The 16,833-nt window shown below is 48.9% G+C and overlaps 1 protein-coding gene across 5 annotated transcripts in view; it reads left to right on the top strand.

The window, feature by feature from the left end:
* Fank1 (fibronectin type III and ankyrin repeat domains 1) overlaps nt 1-15,733 on the top strand; it is a 73,124-nt gene extending 57,391 nt beyond the window's left edge. For 2 of the 5 annotated variants that reach the window (XM_090345629.1, XM_090345627.1), the window contains exons 4-11: nt 869-950; nt 2,383-2,457; nt 3,949-4,014; nt 7,339-7,504; nt 9,469-9,612; nt 15,165-15,242; nt 15,351-15,395; nt 15,501-15,733. In XM_090345629.1, coding sequence (XP_090201755.1) covers nt 869-950; nt 2,383-2,457; nt 3,949-4,014; nt 7,339-7,504; nt 9,469-9,612; nt 15,165-15,242; nt 15,351-15,395; nt 15,501-15,560 — 716 coding nt within the window. In that variant the 3' untranslated portion in view covers nt 15,561-15,733. Of the gene's footprint in view, nt 1-868; nt 951-2,382; nt 2,458-3,948; nt 4,015-7,338; nt 7,505-9,468; nt 9,613-14,879; nt 15,038-15,164; nt 15,243-15,350; nt 15,396-15,500 lie in introns of those variants that run through there. The other 3 variants (XM_090345628.1, XM_090345630.1, XM_090345632.1) reach the window with 3 other exon arrangements.
* The last annotated feature ends 1,100 nt before the right edge of the window (nt 15,734-16,833 follow it).

The raw sequence follows: 16,833 nt of genomic DNA, 5'->3' as shown, positions 1-16,833 counted from the left end.
TGCAGAGTGGGTGCCCCTGCTGTCTCCTTCTGTGCCTCCCCATTGGTCCTTCTGTCGTTCTCAGGCCTGTTCTTCTCCCCTGGGCAGGCATTTTTCCTGTTGTGATTTCTCACATGCTTCCTTCCTGCCCTCCCTTCAGACTCCAGAGAGAAAAGGTGAAGGAAGAATCAAGTATTTCAAAGTCACGTATTAAAAAAGCAATTTGCAGCAGTAGTAGTAGTGGTTTAGTCACTTATTGGCACATAACACATGAGCATGTTGTGCCAATTGCTGAGCTTCCTTGCTCCTAAGAGACATTGCTAAAGCCTTATGAAGTCTGAAAGGATCAAGTGGCCAAAGGGCAATCACAAAGCTATACTTCATAATGTGCCCATGTCCCAAGGCTTTAAGTTGGTCTAAACTGTCTCTTAATCTGAAAGGTGGATCTTTTGCAGTAAAAGAAGCGGTTAAAGCTGGAGCTGGTAGCTCACACCTAACAATCTTAGCTACTTGGGAGGCTGAGATCTGAGTATCATTTAAAGCCCGACTGGGCAGGAAAGTCCATGAGACTCTTGTCTCCAATTAACCAGCAAAATGCCAGAAGTGGAGCTGTGGCTCAGGTAGTAGAGCCTGAAGTAAAAAAGTTCAAGCACCTGGACTGGTATGCACATATGCACGTGCACTCGCACACACACACACACACACACACACACACACACACACACACACACACACACACACGAAGCAGTCGAGGAGCAGGGACTGTGAGTGAGATCTTCTCCCGGGAGCACAACCCTGCCTGCTTGGAGGCCGAGGAAGAGTGAAGCAGGGATGAGTCACTTCTCCTCCATTGTTCAGTGGGTGATTGCTTTCCTTCTACTTTCCTCAGGAGAACCCATAAGCAGCGAGCACTTCCATCGAGCTGTCACTGTGAATGATGAAGACCTGCTGCTGCGAATACTTGAAGGAGGGTGAGCGAACTCTGTGCTGGCCTTGTTGTTTTTTGCTGCCCATAAAGTGCATAGAAATACATGATGTAGCTTTATTTTGTTTTCTTAAAATTTTCTGTGCCTTGGAAACCGCTTCCCAAATTAATCTCAGGTAACGAATGAATTAGTAAAGCATAGTTCATAAAGGCAATCATAAAGCCCCATGTGAAGATTACAGTTTGTAATTATTTAATGAAAAATTGTAAAAGGAAATTACAAGTCCAGCTGTCATATTTTAGTCTAAGAATCAACTTCCGCCTCTTGCATTTTGGTACATGGCATTCCTGAATGCTCACTTGTACCCCTAATGGAATCAGAAAGACATCCAATCAGCTGCCTTGTAACTTAGAAGGTTCTGGAACAAAAATCAGAAGGTTCTAGCACTCTAGAGGCAAAATGGATGCAGCTGCTGTGGGTGAGATGTTTGATGCCTCTGTCTCTGATCTAGATGCCCAGTCCAAACCACCTGTCCTCAAAGACACCCAGAGCTACTTATTCAGGAAGAGTCAGTGACAGGTGGTTTGGGCTGGGTGTCTAGGTCAGAAAAGAGAAGGCTCCGAGGGAGGGACGAGCAGAGCTATATCTTCACTCTGGGCAACATGGCTTCATTGCCAGTAAGTGAGAACTTAGGCTCCAAAAAAGCTCCTCCTGCTGGGGGAACAGAGAGGTGGGACCAGGACATTGCTTTCAACTGTCAGAGGCTGTGCTAGCTCCAGGCTAGAGGGCAGGGAGCTTCTGGGTCTGAGGGAGCATGTCTGTTTCAAGTGCACTAAGGCGTTTGTGTGGATCATTAAAAAATATTAGGCAAGGAATTGTAAAATAAAGCTTCAGTGGACTGGAAATGGAAGAAAGTGAACTACACAAGTCGTGGGTACTGACAGGAGGGAGGGACAGAGAGAGAGAGAGAGAGAGGGAGAGACAGAGAGAGAGAGAGAGAGAGAGAGAGAGAGAGAGAGAGAGAGAGAGAGAGAGAGAGAGAGAGAGAGAGAGAGAGAGGGAGGGAGGGAGGGAGGGAGGGAGGGAGAGAGAGAGAGAGACAGAGAGAGAGAGAGAGAGAGGGAGGGAGGGAGGGGAGGGAGGGAGGGAGGGAGGGAGGGAGGGAGAGAGAGGGGAACAGAAGACACTGAATGAAAGGAAATGCACTCATTACTTGACTCACATAATTGCACTCCTTCTGTACATCACCTGTATAATAGCAATCAACTAAGGTAATAATAATAATAATAATAATAATAATAATAATAATAATAATAGTAAAGCCTCAGTGGCCCAGAAGAAATAGCCACTTTTGATAACAGGAGCCAGTTTCAGCTGCGGCACCCCGCCCCCCCCCCCCCCCCCCCGCCCCGGGAGCGCCCTCTCCTGGGAGCGATTCAGAGTTGCATGTGCTGATCTCTCCTCTGTTCTTCCCAAGCCATGTGAAGGTGGATGTTCCCAATAAGTTTGGCTTTACTGCTCTGATGGTCGCTGCTCAGAAAGGATACACCAGGTATGATGTGCTCACTCACCGTGGAGCCTGCACTCCAGCCTTGCCTTTCCCACAGGAGGCCCTCGGGTAGGGCCTTGACGAAGCCTGGCTGCTTCTTTCCCAAACTGTCCCATTAAATAGCTTCTGAATGCAGCTGCTTTTATTATTTTTAATATCTTTATTATCTTTAGCTGTACAAATGAGTTTTCATTCTACAAAGAAGCTTATGAATACAATGTGTCTTGTTCAATGCCATCCCTGTCAACGTTCTCACCCACCTCTTCCTTCCTTTTCTATAATTTTGTAGGATGTATATTGAATTTCATGACTGCACCCCCCACCTTCTCCTCATTTGTCTCCCTCCCTTCCCCTTCACCCCATCCTAGCTCTTTCACAGCTGCTCTTAGCGTCAGTTATGCAGCACGCAGAAGAGAATGTAAAATGTGTAACCATACATTAGGGAGAGAGCCATCTAATCACATCCTGTGGACCTTTCATGTCCCGGGAACACTGGTTGTTGGTATGTGAGTCCTTTAAACAAACAAACAAGAAGATGGATGAGGGCTATTCCAGACAACATTCTAGGCATCAGTTCCTCTGATGTGATTTCAAGGACACACTCCCTTATCTGTTTGACAAAGTATAAATGTTAATATTTTATTTTTTAAACTTTTTTTTTTTTTTTTTTTGCCAGTCCTGGGCTTGAGCTCAGGGCCTGAGCACTGTCCTTGGACTTTTTCAAGGTTAGAGCTCTACCACTTGAGCCTCAGCACCACTTCCAGCTTCTTTCTATGTATGTGGTACTGAGGAATGGAACCCGGTCTTCGGGTGCAGGCTAGGCAAGCACTTTACCACTAGGCCAAACTCCTGGCCCGCTAATATTTTATTTTTTTCAGACACATTTGTGTTTTAATTAATGCCATCTTGAAAAAAAAAAAAAAAAAAAAAAAAAAAAGAAAGGCATTTTCATTAGAGGCCCCATTTGAGAATATATCGAAAGTGGCCATTGGGACGGCGGCGTTCGTTCTTTTGACAGTCCAGTGCGTACTGTGAGGAAGTCAGGGTGCAGTGGGGGCGCAGCGGGGGCGCAGTTGGGTCGCAGTCGGGGCGCAGTGGGGGCGCAGTGGGGGCACAGTGGGGGCGCAGTCGGGGTGCAGTGGGAACGCAGTGGGGCGCAGTAGGGGATGCAGTGGGGGCGTAGTGGGGGCGCAGTGGGAGCGCAGTCAGGGCGCAGTGGGAGCGCAGTCAGGGCGCAGTGGGAACGCAGTGGGGAGCAGTAGGGGGTGCAGTCGGGGCGCAGTCGGGGCACAGTCGGGGCGCAGTGGGAGCGCAGTGGGGGCGCAGTCGGGCGCAGTGGGGGCGCAGTCGGGCGCAGTGGGGGCGCAGTCAGGGCGCAGTCGGGGCGCAGTGGGAGAGTGCCCGCGGCCTGGCGCGGTCTGGAGGCGCTGATGGGCCTGGCTTCTCCCAGCCAGCGGCGCCCCTCACCGGGCGGCTCCGCTCTGCCTTCTCTAGGCTCGTGAAAATCTTGATTTCTAACGGCACAGATGTGAACATGAAGAACGGCAGCGGCAAGGACAGGTAGGTGGCGGGGCGGCGGGGCTGGGGGAGCGCGGGGGGGCAGGGCAGGGGTGGGGAGTGGCTCAGACCCCCGCCGGCCCGCGCCTGGGGGCCGCTCAGGAGGGTCTGAGGATCCATGGAGGGCGGGCGGCGGAGAGGAGCCGCTGTGTCCCGCGCGCCTGGTGCAGCAGCGCTGAAGAGGATCCATGCTTCCCCCAGACCGAGGAGCTGCAGTAACAGTGCAAGACCAGGAGGAAAGCTCCCGGAGCGGTAGGAGAGAAGGATGAGTACCGGACATGGAGAGAAGAGCACATCCGAAATTCAGAAGGAGCCCTCATCCTGACTGCAGAGCCATTTCTTAAAACCACTGTGCTGGAGACAAGGCCCCACTGTGTACCCAGGCTGCCCTTGAACCCCTGATCCTCCTGCCTCAGCCTTCTAACTGTGGAGATTCCGTAACCTTCTCTAATTGAGAGAAGTTAAGTGTGAAAAGAAAGGCGTGCTTTGTGTCTTCACAGTAGCTTTGGTAATTTTATCAAGATGGATATTTTTGTGGAAAAAATTTAAACTACCAAAATCAACCCAAGAAGCAGAAAATCTGAAATACGCAATATCCTTGCGAGAAATGAGAATACGCGTTGAGCCGTCACCTCCAGTGAAGTGCTGCAGCTTGTCTGTCCACCAGTGAGTTTAAGATGTTCCTGTGTGGGACTCAAGATACCCACACACAGCCAGACCAAAACGGGGGACAGTCTCCGGAGAAAAGCACCAAGATGTCATACCCAGGCACCTCTTCATATGCATACAAAGTAATATACAGACAGAAAAGAACTCCACATATAAGGAAACAAAGGAGCTCTTCTGAATTTGTCTTCTCATTTTTAGATTTTACCTCAAATATGGTGTGTGCACATGCACACCTGAGAGAAGGTGGGAGGAGGGCACAGAATCAGTGGAAAGCAGGTGGAAAAGCACAGCTGTGGGGCCCATCAGCTACACTGGGCATTGCTGAAAGTGAACCAGGCAACTCAAGAGTGGTGATGGGAGGGAGGGAGGGAGGGAGGGAGAGAGGGAGGAGGGAGCAGCTGAAAAATACTAAGCCAAAGGATTGGAACGTACACATCACCCAATATATGTAAAGGCAACCCCATTGTCTATCACCTCTAAAACAATAAAAGACAATATTAGAGAAAGATGTTAGTGTGGGAATAATTGTGAACCTCTCCAGAGGGGAGGGGAAGGAAGCTGAGAGGCTGTAGAGCATTCATCACTAGCATCCAGTAGCAAGAGAGAGAGAGCTGGGTGTGGTGGCATACTCCAGGAAGGAATCCCTACGGCTGCTTGGGTTTGGGATCCCACTGGGTTTTACAGACTGGTCTCAGACTTGTGATCTTCTGGCCTCAGCCATTGCAGGAACTGAGATTACAGGTAGTACACATTACCATGTCCAGTACCACACAGTTTTTGTTTTTCCTTTGAATAATCTCAGAAAATTATCCAGTGTCATTCCTAGCAGGTTGCTTTTCTAACTTGGTAGTGAAGCCCATGTGAAAGGGGGTCCCCAGCATGGGAGAGCCTGAGAGCTTGATGGGATGCACGGATGCTGTGTGCCCCTCCCCACCATTCCGGTAAGTAGAACTGAATGGAAAAGAAGGCCTAAAACAACTCTACTGAGAATCACCAAGATTTAAAAATAGTGACATATAGCATGTGCCAGCAGGGTGAGCTTGACTTCCAGGGTCTTCTTGTGTCCCCCAAATAACAGAGAAATCGACTGAATGTAGCCTTAAACTCAGCAACCATCAAAACAACTGTCACTTACCTGGAAGAACAAGTACAGATGATAACAGCTTCTTCAGAGAAGACCAGGGGAGGACTTGTTTTGACTGTTATTATCATGCCTTAAAAGTCATAGTCATTAAAGTAGGTTGGCAATGGTCCAGATAAATGGGGAAAAGATAAATAGAAATCCTAAAGTAGATGTGTGTGTGTGTGTACGTGTACACTTAACACCTGATAACGGAAACCACAAAGCAACGAAGATGTTAGAAAAACGGGACCTTTGAAGACAAAAACATTAAGTTTGATTTTGGCCTTAATACACAAGTGAGAGAAATATACAAAATTACCAGAACATTCCAGAAGAAAGTATATTCTCATCTGCTCTTGTAACATGAAAGGCATACAACAGGAAAGAAATTGCCAAGGAAAAGAGTAATACACATCATATATATTTAAACAACTGGACTGCAGAGTTTGAGGACCAGAGGAGGAAACATCAATGGATGTTACCTTCGAAATGTAGAAAACATATACACATCTTTATACTCAAAACACAAACATTCAAACACAAACATCTACACCATGGGGAAAAAGCAATTTTCTGAAAAAAAATAAGCAGACCATATGAACAATGTTCAACTTTACCAATAATTAAAAAAAATCTGTAAGGTTGTTATTTAAAAAACTAAAAGCACTGGTAAAGAAAGAGCAAAAAGGATCCTTTCATAGAGTGGATGGGAGATGAACTGGAAGAAAATTAAAGACAGCCAAGAGGCGCCTGACAGGCATGGCTCCACTAACACACCTAGCGACTCAGAAGGCAGAGGTCTGAGGACTGCACTTTGAAGCCACACGAGCAGAAAATCCCAGGAGACTGGATTACTCACTCCTTTGCCAAATGACCAGCAAAAAGTTGGATGGGAAGTAAGGCTCAATGGTAGAGTACCAGGCATAAGCAAGCTAAGTGAGCTCCAGGCCCTGAGTTCAAACTTGTCACCTCTAGAAGTAGCAAATGAGTTTTATTTTTACTTTTTCCTTAAATACTGGGAACTGTAGATGTTTTAAATTCCAGTATTTTACAGTCATTATTCATTTTTTATTGAGAAAAAGTCATATGTCACCAGATTGTGTCGCCTCTACCACCTAATTCCAGGAAATGTCCCATATCCTCCCTGAAGAGTCACTCCATCCTTCTTGCCTCTTCCCCTTTCTCCTTGGGAATCTGCTCGCCTAGTAGCTGGGTCTCGGAGAGCTGTCTATTCTGAACATTCCACACACATGGAATGGTACCTGTGTGGTTTTATGGCTGGCATCTTTTGCCGATGGTAATGCTCTAGGGTTACTTCATATGGTAGCCGTTCTCTTCCTTTCCATAGCTAGACACTATTCCTTCCCGTAGACCTGGCAGATTGTGGGTATGTACTCCTCATCTGATGGACACCTGGATGATGTGTAGAAATAAGAACCGATGGAGTTAGGTTCCGGGTTAAGCGAGCTGGTGAAGTGTGGTCCTGGGTTTGTGACTGTACTCGGGGCCGAGGCTGCTGCTGCTTTGTGTTCCAGTCTAATGCTGGCGTGCTACGAGGGCCACCTGGACGTGGTGAAGTATCTCCGACGACACGGCGCTTCGTGGGAGGCAAGAGACCTGGGTGGCTGCACGGCGCTGCACTGGGCTACCGATGGAGGCCATTGCCCTGTCATCGAGTGGATGATCAAGGAGGGCTGTGAGGTGCGGGCTTCCTTCCTAACCACCTGGGACCCTGGAGGGCCTGGGATGCAGTCTACAGGGCTGGGGGTGGGCGTGGGGAGCAGGATGTCAAGAGGCTGGAGAAATGGCATGGTGTGGGTCTCATGCCTCTGCCTTGTGCCAGACAGTGCCTTTAAGCCCTGAAGACTCGAGGATGGTGAAGAAATGATGGCCACAGTGCTTCCTGTTGCTTGGTTTGCTCTAAAGAGTGCTAGTTACAAATCAGTCCCCAAGGGCCACCTGGCTAATGGGAGATGGACCCATGTCAGCCCCCCATTCCCCTGCAAACCATCTTTACCCCATGCAGGCATGCTGGCCTGCATTTGTTTTCAGGGCATCAGGAGTATGAATCTGGCATGACAGATAAGGAGTTGGGCTGTTGAACTTGTAACTGAGCATGTCCATCTCTTCAAAGACTTGGACTAAAAAATGTCAAGGCTAGAGATGGCGGTGGGGTGAAACCCGTGTGCTGTGACTGCCAGACCACAGCAGAGCACGGGGCAGTTACAGCCAGGACCTGAAAAATCAACTCAGGCTAACAACAGTCCCATCTCCGTCAGGGTGTTAGACTTATTCTAGTTTGTTCCTGATGTGGGGGTGGGCAGGGGCTTGCTGGTTTTCCGCCCCTACTCTGGGAAAGTCAAGAAGGGCCCCCTTGAAAGGAAAGGCCCAGTCATTAAGAAGACTCCTTTGTGTGCCTGCCTTGTTTCCTTGTGTTTTTATGCACAGGGATGGGATGGCTTGGCCTGCAGCCTGGGGAAGCCAGACCACTGGCAGGGTAGGTGGCAGCAGACACCCACCCCTCAGTGGGTCTATGATGAGTGGTGCTTGTGTTTCAGGCCCAGTGAACATCCATGGTTGAAAGGTTAATTTTTTGTTGAAAGGGGAAAAGAACCCCAACTGGGCAGTCTTTGGTCTGTACTAGAAGTCCGGAAATGTAGGCTCTCTGGGCTTAGCTCTGAGCACAGTTTGGGATAAATTCTACCTTAGTCTGCAGGACACAAGACATAAGGCAGAGGGTGGAAGCAGCAGGAGGTCTCGGGCCACTGCTCGTGGTGGTCAGATGCTGGTGACCCAAATTTCCATGCTGTGGGCAGCTGGCTCAATGGATGCTGCTGAGGACTGTGTGCGGACTGGGGTGTCAAGCAGGGTTCTGCCACTCTCTTCCCCAAAGTCCAGTGATGTTTACTCCAAGGAGCCATTTCTACATGTGATAGACCCTGTGACCCCTGGAAAGGCTCTCGATTTTTCTGAATCCAAAGGGAACATGGGTGGACATGTGCTGGGAAACTGCATACCTGAGGTGATTATGGATCATGAGTAAATAGTATGGAACTTGTGGGCCGTGGCTCTTTGCTTGGTTGCAGGTGATGATTGAAGGCTGTGGAGACCTCTGGAGCCCTGGCTAGGATTTTGTGATTTCGCTGGGATGCTTTGCAGAGGAAACACTCCACCTTTTCTTTCTCTACCATCGTTCTTGTAAAGCAGGGCATTGAGAGAATGTAGTGTAGGGAAAATTATTGGGAAATAACCTTCTCCTACTGGGAACACTGTTTTGGAGAAGGAATTGAATCAGCCATCTTTGCGGATTAGATTGCGTGTGATGGAGTTGTTTTTTGCATTAGGATAGATGCCCCACCTAAAATGGATAAGGCTTATGAAGCCCGAGCGTGTGAGGGTGTCAGTCTTCTGTCTTATTCTAGAAAGGAGATGAAGTGCTTACAAAGATACAAAGAAAAATGAAATACACACCAGGTTAAAGGCAGGTGGGGAGCTCACCCAGGGCCAAGGGGAAGGCTGGGTGGTCGGCCATCTTGGTTGCATTCAAGACAGTGGGGAGATGGAGTCGGTGAGACATGGGGCTCGCCAGCAGTCCCAGCAGCCCCCTAGGGGCTCCAGTGAGGGAATGCCCATCCTCAAAGACCGCCCCCCCTCTGCCGTCACAGGTGGATGTCATGGACACAGGCTCAGGGTGGACCCCACTTATGAGGGTCTCCGCAGTGTCAGGAAGCCAGAAGGTGGCCTCCATCCTCATCGATGCCGGGGCCAACGTGAACGTGAGAGACAAGGATGGAAAGACACCTCTCATGGTAGGCCTTATCCACAGGCTAGGCTTCTCCTGCCACACTGTAGTCCTCCCCTCACTCTAGTCCTCCCCTCACTCTAGTCCTCTCCTCACTCTAGTGCTCTCCACACTCTAGTCCTCTCCACACTCTAGTCCTCTCCTCACTCTAGTCCTCTCCTCACTCTAGTCCTCTCCACACGCTAGTCCTCTCCTCACTCTAGTCCGCCCCTCACTCTAGTCCTCCCCTCACTCTAGTGCTCTCCACACTCTAGTCCTCTCCACACTCTAGTCCTCTCCTCACTCTAGTCCTCCCCTCACTCTAGTCCTCCCCTCACTCTAGTCCTCTCCTCACTCTAGTCCTCTCCTCACTCTAGTCCTCTCCACACTCTAGTCCTCTCCTCACTCTAGTCCTCTCCACACTCTAGTCCTCTCCTCACTCTAGTCCTCTCCACACTCTAGTCCTCTCCTCACTCTAGTCCTCTCTACACTCTAGTCCTCTCCTCACTCTAGTCCTCTCCACACTCTAGTCCTCTCCACACTCTAGTCCTTTCCACACTCTAGTCCTCTCCACACTCTAGTCCTCTCCACACTCTAGTCCTCTCTACACTCTAGTCCTCTCCTCACTCTAGTCCTCTCCACACTCTAGTCCTCTCCACACTCTATTCCTCTCCTCACTCTAGACCTCTCCTCACTCTAGTCCTCTCCTCACTCCAGTCCTCTCCACACTCTAGACCTCTCCTCACTCTAGTCCTCTCCACACTCTAGTCCTCTCCTCACTCTAGTCCTCTCCACACTCTAGTCCTCTCCTCACTCTAGTCCTCTCCTCACTCTAGTCCTCTCCACACTCTAGTCCTCTCTACACTCTAGTCCTCTCCTCACTCTAGTCCTCTCCACACTCTAGTCCTCTCTACACTCTAGTCCTCTCCTCACTCTAGTCCTCTCCACACTCTAGTCCTCTCCTCACTCTAGTCCTCTCCTCACTCTAGTCCTCTCCTCACTCTAGTCCTCTCTACACTCTAGTCCTCTCCTCACTCTAGTCCTCTCCACACTCTAGTCCTCTCCTCACTCTAGTCCTGTCCTCACTCTAGTCCTCTCCTCACTCTAGTCCTCTCCTAACTCTAGTCCTCTCTACACTCTAGTCCTCTCTACACTCTAGTCCTCTCCTCACTCTAGTCCTCTCCACACTCTAGTCCTCTCCTCACTCTAGTCCTCTCCTCACTCTAGTCCTCTCCACACTCTAGTCCTCTCCACACTCTAGTCCTCTCTACACTCTAGTCCTCTCCACACTCTAGTCCTCTCCACACTCTAGTCCTCTCTACACTCTAGTCCTCTCCACACTCTAGTCCTCTCTACACTCTAGTCCTGTCCACACTCTAGTCCTCTCTACACTCTAGTCCTCACCTCACTCTAGTCCTCTCCTCACTCTAGTCCTCTCCTCACTCTAGTCCTCTCCTCACTCTAGTCCTCTCCTCACTCTAGTCCTCTCCACACTCTAGTCCTCTCCACACTCTAGTCCTCTCTACACTCTAGTCCTCTCCACACTCTAGTCCTCTCCACACTCTAGTCCTCTCTACACTCTAGTCCTCTCCACACTCTAGTCCTCTCTACACTCTAGTCCTGTCCACACTCTAGTCCTCTCTACACTCTAGTCCTCACCTCACTCTAGTCCTCTCCTCACTCTAGTCCTCTCCTCACTCTAGTCCTCTCCTCACTCTAGTCCTCTCCACACTCTAGTCCTCTCTACACTCTAGTCCTCTCTACACTCTAGTCCTCTCTACACTCTAGTCCTCTCCACACTCTAGTCCTCTCCTCACTCTAGTCCTCTCCTCACTCTAGTCCTCTCTTCACTCTAGTCCTCTCCACACTCTAGTCCTCTCCACACTCTAGTCCTCTGCACACTCTAGTCCTCTCCACACTCTAGTCCTCTCTGCACTCTAGTCCTCTCCACACTCTAGTCCTCTCTCCACTCTAGTCCTCTCCACACTCTAGTCCTCTCCTCACTCTAGTCCTCTCCACACTCTAGTCCTCTCCTCACTCTAGTCCTCTCCACACTCTAGTCCTCTCTACACTCTAGTCCTCTCCACACTCTAGTCCTCTCTCCACTCTAGTCCTTTCCACACTCTAGTCCTCTCCACACTCTAGTCCTCTCCTCACTCTAGTCCTCTCCACACTCTAGTCCTCTCCTCACTCTAGTCCTCTCTACACTCTAGTCCTCTCCTCACTCTAGTCCTCTCCACACTCTAGTCCTCTCCACACTCTAGTCCTCTCCACACTCTATTCCTCTCCTCACTCTAGTCGTCTCTCCACTCTAGTCCTTTCCACACTCTAGTCCTCTCCACACTCTAGTCCTCTCCTCACTCTAGTCCTCTCCTCACTCTAGTCCTCTCCTCACTCTAGTCCTCTCTACACTCTAGTCCTCTCCTCACTCTAGTCCTCTCCACACTCTAGTCCTCGCCTCACTCTAGTCCTCTCTACACTCTAGTCCTCTCCACACTCTAGTCCTCTCCTCACTCTAGTCCTCTCCTCACTCTAGTCCTCTCCACACTCTAGTCCTCTCCTCACTCTAGTCCTCTCCACACTCTAGTCCTCTCCTCACTCTAGTCCTCTCCTCACTCTAGTCCTCTCCTTACTCTAGTCCTCTCTACACTCTAGTCCTCTCCTCACTCTAGTCCTCTCCACACTCTAGTCCTCTCCTCACTCTAGTCCTCTCCTCACTCTAGTCCTCTCCTCACTCTAGTCCTCTCTATACTCTAGTCCTCTCCTCACTCTAGTCCTCTCCTCACTCTAGTCCTCTCCTTACTCTAGTCCTCTCTACACTCTAGTCCTCTCCTCACTCTAGTCCTCTCCACACTCTAGTCCTCTCCTCACTCTAGTCCTCTCCTCACTCTAGTCCTCTCCTTACTCTAGTCCTCTCTACACTCTAGTCCTCTCCTCACTCTAGTCCTCTCCACACTCTAGTCCTCTCCTCACTCTAGTCCTCTCCTCACTCTAGTCCTCTCTACACTCTAGTCCTCTCCACACTCTAGTCCTCTCCACACTCTAGTCCTCTCCACACTCTAGTCCTCTCCTCACTCTAGTCCTCTCTACACTCTAGTCCTCTCCACACTCTAGTCCTCTCCTCACTCTAGTCCTCTCCACACTCTAGTCCTCTCCACACTCTAGTCCTCTCCTCACTCTAGTCCTCTCCTCACTCTAGTCCTCTCCACACTCTAGTCCTCTCCTCACTCTAGTCCTCTCCACACTCTAGTCTTCTCCACACTCTAGTCCTCTCCTCACTCTAGTCCTCTCCACACTCTAGTCCTCTCCACACTCTAGTCCTCTCCTCACTCTAGTCCTCTCCTCACTCTAGTCCTCTCTACACTCTCGTCCTCTCCACACTCTAGTCCTCTCCTCACTCTAGTCCTCTCCTCACTCTAGTCCTCTCCACACTCTAGTCCTCTCCTCACTCTAGTCCTCTCCACACTCTAGTCCTCTCCTCACTCTAGTCCTCTCCACACTCTAGTCCTCTCTACACTCTAGTCCTCTCCACACTCTAGTCCTCTCCTCACTCTAGTCCTCTCCACACTCTAGTCCTCTCCTCACTCTAGTCCTCTCCACACTCTAGTCCTCTCTACACTCTAGTCCTCTCTACACTCTAGTCCTCTCCTCACTCTAGTCCTCTCCACACTCTAGTCCTCTCCTCACTCTAGTCCTCTCCACACTCTAGTCCTCTCCTCACTCTAGTCCTCTCCTCACTCTAGTCCTCTCCTCACTCTAGTCCTCTCCTCACTGTAGTCCTCTCCACACTCTAGTCCTCTCCTCACTCTAGTCCTCTCCTCACTCTAGTCCTCTCCACACTCTAGTCCTCTGCTCACTCTAGTCCTCTCCACACTCTAGTCCTCTCTACACTCTAGTCCTCTCCTCACTCTAGTCCTCTCCTCACTCTAGTCCTCTCCACACTCTAGTCCTCTCCTCACTCTAGTCCTCTCCACACTCTAGTCCTCTCTACACTCTAGTCCTCTCTACACTCTAGTCCTCTCCTCACTCTAGTCCTCTCCTCACTCTAGTCCTCTCCACACTCTAGTCCGCTCCTCACTCTAGTCCTCTCCACACTCTAGTCCTCTCTACACTCTAGTCCTCTCCTCACTCTAGTCCTCTCTACACTCTAGTCCTCTCCACACTCTAGTCCTCTCTACACTCTAGTCCTGTCTACACTCTAGTCCTCTCCACACTCTAGTCCTCTCTACACTCTAGTCCTGTCTACACTCTAGTCCTCTCCACACTCTAGTCCTCTCCACACTCTAGTCCTCTCCACACTCTAGTCCTCTCCTCACTCTAGTCCTCTCCTCACTGTAGTCCTCTCCTCACTCTAGTCCTCTCCACACTCTAGTCCTCTCCTCACTCTAGTCCTCTCCTCACTCTAGTCCTCTCCTCACTCTAGTCCTCTCCTCACTCTAGTCCTCTCTACACTCTAGTCCTCTCCTCACTCTAGTCCTCTCCTCACTCTAGTCCTCTCCTCACTCTAGTCCTCTCCACACTCTAGTCCTCTCTACACTCTAGTCCTCTCCACACTCTAGTCCTCTCCTCACTCTAGTCCTCTCCTCACTCTAGTCCTCTCCACACTCTAGTCCTCTCCTCACTCTAGTCCTCTCCACACTCTAGTCCTCTCCTCACTCTAGTCCTCTCCTCACTCTAGTCCTCTCCTCACTCTAGTCCTCTCCACACTCTAGTCCTCTCCACACTGTAGTCCTCTCCACACTCTAGTCCTCTCCATGGGCTATGCCTCTCCTGCCACAGGCTTTCTGTGAGGTCAGCTACAGAGGCCAGTGTGTGGTTCATGGTATTTCTCACCAGCCCAGAAATAAAGGTTATTTCATACACATATAAATATATATGTATAAACTTATGCGTCTATACATAATATATATTAGGTATTATAATAATATGTTTAACATGTTATATATTATTATATATTGTAATATATAACATACTTTATACGTGTATATAAGGTGATAGTGTAATATATAATAGGTATACTTATAATTTTATTTTATATGTAACATCTCTATATATTATATAATATAAATTTATAAACAATAACATGTAATAATATATAATAGATTATTTAGTAATTATAATTGTATCATATTAGATATCATATAATATTATATTGATATATCACTGCATAATATATAGTACAATAATATCATATATGATTATATTATATATAGTTTTATTTAGAAGGTTTGCCATTATGCTGCACAGATTAGCCTCCAACCTCTGGGTCAAGTGATTTTTCTGTCTCCCAAATAGCTGGCACTACAGGTGTGCCCCATAAGCTCACCATTGTAGGATCTGTTAAAACAATGGACATGTTGCTTCTCTGAGCTGGCTGGCTTTCCCCTGTCAGGAAGTGACATTTTCAGCTGTCATGGCTCTGCTGTCCAGTGAGCAGAAGGCAGGCCTGTCACGCCACGCCACTGTGGCCTGGCCAGGTATGCTCCTGGCTGGTGGATGTGTTGTTCCCTGCATGGGGGGGGGTGCCATGCTCTCCCTGGGAAAGGACACCACCTCATGCGGTGCTGTTCTCTCCTTCAGGTGGCTGTATTGAATAATCACGAACAGTTGGTTCAGTTGCTTCTTGACAGAGGGGCAGATCCAAGTGTCAAAAATGAGGTAAATACTCTTTCTGGAAAGATTTTCTTAGGAGGAGAAGATAGCAGTGCATTGCAGTTCTGTATGTTGTAATATCTACTGCATAATTTGTGTTGTTTTCTCTTTCAGTTTGGCAAGGGTGTACTAGAAATGGCCCGAGTTTTTGACAGAAAGGTGGGCTGTCATCTCTGCCTGTCTAGGCTAATTTTGTAGTTCTTTCAGAGTTACAGGGCCCACCTAAAGCTTGGAGGATAGCCAGTGTCTGTTTTGTTTTTCTAGAATGTAGTCTCCTTATTAGAAGAAAGGAAAAAGCTGTCAAGAAAGTCTAGCGTCCACTGACCAGAGCACCACCTGTCCATGCCATCCACACAACACAAAGAGTGACTGTTGAATTATTCGCAAGAAACTCCGTCTCTCTGAGGACTATACGTTTATTTATTTAGTTGAAGATTCACAGTGACTTTTATGTAACAGACAACTGTTCCCACATTGAAATACATCTTTTTGCCTAAGTGTGTGCGTATGTGTTCTCTTCTTGGGCATCTGCGGGACAGGGGTGTTTGTTCACACTGTGACTTCGCAGTTGGACACCCAGTGAAACTTTCACACAAACATGTACATGTCTACCACTCCCCAAAGCCGTCCTCAGCCCCGCCATGCCCCGCAGCCTCCTCTGGTCGTGTGTCTTCTCTGTTTCCTGATTTCTCCCCGCTCGACGGACGGTCAGCCTTCCTGGCAGTATAGTCAGGCTGCTGTTACCTCCCTCGGTGATGCTACACCTACAAAAGTTCAGGAGTTTTCTCTGAGTGCCTGGGCTTCACACCAAAGCTTGAAGTCCATATGTGAAGTCTGCGGTTCTATTCAGTGGGCCGTGTTTGGCTGAGGCTCGAGGTTCCAGGGATGGGCCTGCTGGTGTAGGTGCTGGCAGCAAAAGCTCAGCTAGCTAGTGGCCTGAGGATATTGCCTCAGAGTCACCTAATATTTAGTCTTTGGACGGAAAGGATTTTGAAGTTGATTGTGTACTGTGTAGACAAGTAGAGGTTCATGGTGACCAGATCTGAAGGCTGGGAGCTTGAAGACGTAAATGCAGAACTCTAGACTGGCAGACAGACTTAAGAACTCAGCAAAGAAGCCTGCAATGTGCCTTTCACATCTCCTGCCACAATGGTCTGCACAGACCACTAACAGCCCACCAGCGGTTAACACTTCGAATCCTAGCTACTCAGGAGGCTGAGATCCAAGGGCTGTGGTTGAAGACAGAAAAGTCTGTGAGATTCCATCTCCCAAATAACCAGTCAAAAAACTAGGGTGGAGGCGTGGTTCAAACGGTAGAGCATCAAGGTGCAGAGCTTTTGGGAAAGACCATGAAAGAATGACTGCATCCTTATTGATATTGCCAACTTTCAGCTTTACTCTGTATAGAATATTTATCTCAGGAATTGGCTGAACATATCATCCTGCCCATAGATATTTTATCGGCATTTAACATTTTGGATGAATGCATTCTCTCTCTATTGAGCTCGTGTAGATGTTCGAAATCTGAAAATCAGAACGTGGGCGCCTCTTCCCGGCTCCTGCTTCCTTTACACGGTTGGCGTTGACCTCCGTACCT

Source organism: Megascapheus bottae, chromosome 15 (genome assembly GCF_031878675.1).
Source record: "Megascapheus bottae isolate mThoBot1 chromosome 15, mThoBot2.hap1, whole genome shotgun sequence".
NCBI classification, from domain to species: Eukaryota; Metazoa; Chordata; class Mammalia; order Rodentia; family Geomyidae; genus Megascapheus; species Megascapheus bottae.
The sequence above is the reverse complement of the archived record's forward strand: the minus strand, read 5'-3'. Positions and strand labels throughout refer to the sequence as shown.